Source organism: Pinus tabuliformis, chromosome 4_1 (genome assembly GCF_031772625.1).
Source record: "Pinus tabuliformis cultivar Carrire ecotype Pingquan chromosome 4_1, CPIR1, whole genome shotgun sequence".
NCBI lineage: Eukaryota > Viridiplantae > Streptophyta > Pinopsida > Pinales > Pinaceae > Pinus > Pinus tabuliformis.
Window position 1 is genome coordinate 130,359,896 of NC_142303.1, and position 4,300 is coordinate 130,364,195.

Below are 4,300 nucleotides of genomic sequence, written 5' to 3' on the forward strand. Positions count from 1 at the left end.
GGCAGGAATTACACAATATTGAAGTTCTCTTATCATACCAACAAGTTATTTATTGTCAGGGACCAGAGCTGCCAATTTCCAGAAGATCCCATTAATACTACAGGCTCAGAATATGTGGACGCTATGTTCAGAATTACAAGTAAAGGCAACCAGACTCTAAATGTGTTCACGTGTAACACAATTATACATGATACACTTGACTATCTTGGAAGAGGGAACATGAGGCAATGTAATGCAACTGTTTATTACTCTTTATCAGTAACCTTGATGTCTAAAACAACAAGTGCTTGTTGAGATGGCAACAATGGAATGGGTTTCCAACCATACAATGAGGATGAAAGTTGTAGATCATATCAAGCGAGTGAAGGGATATGCAGTTACAACGTTTCAGATTCAACTGCATCGTTTGTATGTTATTGCAAGGATGGACCTCGTAGCAAACATTGTCCACACGGTATGTTCTATGCTTTTTGCAAAACTACTTGGAACTACTCATTTAGTAAACATGTTATCAATTTACCCTTTGAAGCAACAAAATGGGCTTATTAAAGCTAACCGTATATAGCCCATCTTCTTCCCTTTCATATGAAGCTGTGGATCTTGCCCATTACTTATTACAGTTCTTATGGCCGCATTTCAGGTCGTCTAAAGACGTAAGCCACTAAAATAATAGGTACGTTTAAAGAAAAACTCTAATTTTTAGAATCTACCATGTTCGAACTCCTTTTGAAGTTCTTTATCATCATTTTTTCTCATAATTTCAGTATCGATTCATTCTAACACGGGTTGCACCAATGGAGGATTTGCGCTGGCAACAATAGTTGTATTTTACTTCACATATTATGGGAACTAGAGGAAACGATCTCCCCTTGGGAGTCACAGCTCTACTTATGGAATGCCTACCAGAGTTTCACAATCTGCCAAGAAGATAACAAACAACTTTGTAGAAAAGTTGGGAGCAGGTGGTTTTAGTATGCTCTATAAAGGAAAGCTTCCAAACGGCACTCTAGTGGATGATAAGCTTCTTGATAGGCATAGGCACAACAAATTCAAATTCATGAATGAGGTGGCCACCATTGGGCATGTTCATCATATCAATGGTTTGTTTGTTGGGGTATTGCTTTGACAGCTTCACAAGTTCAATGGTATATGAGTTCACGGTTAATGGATCTCTCGAAATATTTATCTTTGGGAAGAAATAGAAGGAGCTAGTGTTAAGGTGGGAACAATTGTGTTCGATTTCTTTTGGTGCAGTTCGTGGAATTGCATATTTACACCATGATTGCGAGCACAACATACACTTTGATATCAAACCTAACAATATATTGTCAGATGCAAATTTCACACCAAAAGTTTGTGATTTTCGTCTTGCAAAACTTTGTGGGAAAGGAGACTATTATATATCAATCACTGGCAAGAGAGGGACATTGGGATATGTTGCTCCAGAGGTGTATGACAAAGATGTGGGTCATGTTACAAATAAATCAGATGTCTATAATTTTGGAATGCTTTTGTTGGAGATAGTTGGATGTAGAAAGAACATCGATTGGAAGGGGAGCCACTCCTGTCAGATTTTCTTTCCCGAGTGGGCTTTCAAGCTGCTTGAGAATGGGGAGCTGGGGTTAAGATTGAGGGGAGGAGAGTTTATGGACGTGGAAGATGAGGAAATGGCAAGGCCACTCACAAAAGTTGGATTGTGATCCATCCAATACAACTACAGAGATAGTCCAAGCATGAGCAGAGTCGTTCAAATGTTAGAAAGAAATGGAGATGGTGTGACTGATCCTCCCTCGCCCCCTTGATCCATTGGCTGCAGCTAAAGTACATTCACCTTCCATTACTGAAGAGTTTTCTTAAAAAAAAATAGGATGTAGACATTAAATGGCGCAGGTAGTACTAGTAGGTCAAGGTCGTGCTAATCAAAATAGAAATTAGGTTTTTTTAGTATGCCATTTCTACCGATCTATATCTCTAAAGCCAAGTTTGCTAGATGGCAAGCACTCTTTGCTAATTTTAACTTTGAAGTCAAACATATAAAAGGTAAAAAAATTGTTTGCCCGATTTCCTTAGCAGAGAATTTATTCAGCACCAAGAACATATCATGGTCATAGTCACAGAATGGGACCAGAATCAAAAACAAGAAATTTTGCGTACAATACTAGATAACCAGGACTAGAAAGAATATAGAAGCAAATGGAAGCCAACGTGGCGGTTAAGAAATACCAAAGTACTGGATGCAAATTTGCAAGCTCATACAGATATTTTGCATCTTGTACCTGAAATAAAGGTGTATCCAAAAGGGAGCAAATGGATACATGACATGATCTACACAAAAGCCAAAAGAGATGCATTATATGCAGAAGATGCCCTTCAAAGAGATTTTCATGACATTACAGGTATCTGGTCACATGGAGGAATCCGTTGTGGAATTTATGAAAAGTATTTCTATATAAACCATACCAGGAATCTTGCATGGCCCATGCCTACTCAAACCTCTACACTCTGGCCAAGAGGAGATCCCAAACTAATTTTTCCTGATACCACATATGACTTCACAGCCTACAAGCAACTATGGTGGGATCTATTGAATGTAGATGACAAGGAAGAAACCCATTATACTAAACTAAAATTTAGGACAACTAGGGTAATGCAAAGGAATTAACAATGTGATTGGTTACAAAAATGGTGGGTTGACTACGACGTCAATATAAAAACAATGGATCCACTTTATCATGAATCACACTGTAGATTCAACTGTGATATCTATTTTGAATACAACATTGGAGATTCCTTCCATCTACCATATAAAACTGTCAATGAAATGATGGCAGGAGAATGGTCACCTTTTCATGATGAGAATAAAACCTTAAAAGAATACATGACCCACCATTATGAATGGCTTGTATTAACTAAAGTAAAACATCAAATCATTTTAGGGAAACCCATGATTGTTTAGAGAATTTTTACTAAAGCATGGGATGAATTATTGTACAAAAAGCAGAGATTCCTGAAATTATTGTATTTTGATGGTTCTCATGGGCTTAACCGATAAAAGCATCCATTAGTGTATTCATGATGTCTAGTCACAAGGACATAATTGTGGCCATCTTTTCCCGTGGGCTTTTCTGTACAAAAGCTTCCACTGTGTAAATTATGCAGTTATCACATTTTCCGTAGGATTTACTTTTTGGACTTGGAATCTTTGTGCAGATGTCACTTCGGTGTTACCCGAAAGAAATGATTCCATCCCTTTGTCAGATGCTCAACAGTAATGTTTGTCCCCTATTTTGATATAAAAAGAGGGTAAGGCTCATTGTTGAGGCATTCGGAGTTGGAGTTTTAGAGTCTTAGAGTCTTAGAGATCTGAGAAGCCTAGGTATCAGTGTGCTCGGCACTGGTAAGAACCTAAAGTGGCTAGATCTATTTAGAGAGTCAAAGTGTGAGTTTGAGTGAGTCTGTATATTCTTAGACAGAGCCTATCTGTTGCTAGGAAGCCCTCGGTAATTCTTATTCCTCAGTGAAAAGCAAAAGCCCGATAAATGCAACAATAGTCTATCTTTGAAAAGAATACTCTATGTAATCTGCTCTCTATAAACTAAAGCTATTTCTGATAAATAATATGAGAAGAAATTTCCACATTTGAATACCTATGTGCTATTATAAAAATGTCTATTGTATAGTAGTTGTCTCATTATCTTCACTTGAAGTTCACTGGAATTTCATTAGGGGTTCACCAAAGGTTTGAAGGGACACCAGACCATTGAAAGGCAAGGAAGCCGTGTATAAGGTCGCAGAGTGTGAAAGATCTGAGTACGTTTGCACTAAGTTCACCACAGGTTCACCCGAGGTCGATAAGTGAAGGCAAGCGAAGAGATACAGCAAGGCCAAGACAGTAGAGCGCGCACTACTATAGCATCACTGTAGCAAGCTTTGTTGAAGCCTCTGTTTCAAATTGGTATCAGAGCCAGTAACATCTCATTCAAGAGGTTGGTATTCATAAACTTCTCATAAAAGAAATCGATCCATTCCGAAAGTCTGTTTCCTTTCGTATAATCAAAGAAAGAGAGTCATCTACAATAGAAAATCCACTCACAGATATGTTTGCATCAAGTTCAAGTCGTGTTTTAAATCAGGTCGAACTAGAATAGAAGAGCCACAACCTTCTGCCCGGTGGCAACTTCCTAGCGTCTCTACATCTGAAGTTTATGGAGATTTTTCTATCTTTCATTTGAAAGCTGCTACTAGGATTAGCATAAAAGAGTCTATTATCCAGATCCAAGAAAATTCTGATGGTATTTAG

At 38.1% G+C, this 4,300-nt stretch overlaps 1 protein-coding gene across 1 annotated transcript; it reads left to right on the forward strand.

The window, feature by feature from the left end:
• The first annotated feature begins 304 nt into the window (after positions 1–304).
• Positions 305–1,700, forward strand: LOC149174540 (rust resistance kinase Lr10-like). The gene is made up of 3 exons (XM_089420884.1): positions 305–454; positions 854–1,100; positions 1,255–1,700. Exons 1-3 carry the CDS (start codon positions 305–307, stop codon positions 1,698–1,700), a joined length of 843 nt encoding a protein of 280 aa, XP_089277010.1.
• Positions 1,701–4,300: the final 2,600 nt, after the last annotated feature.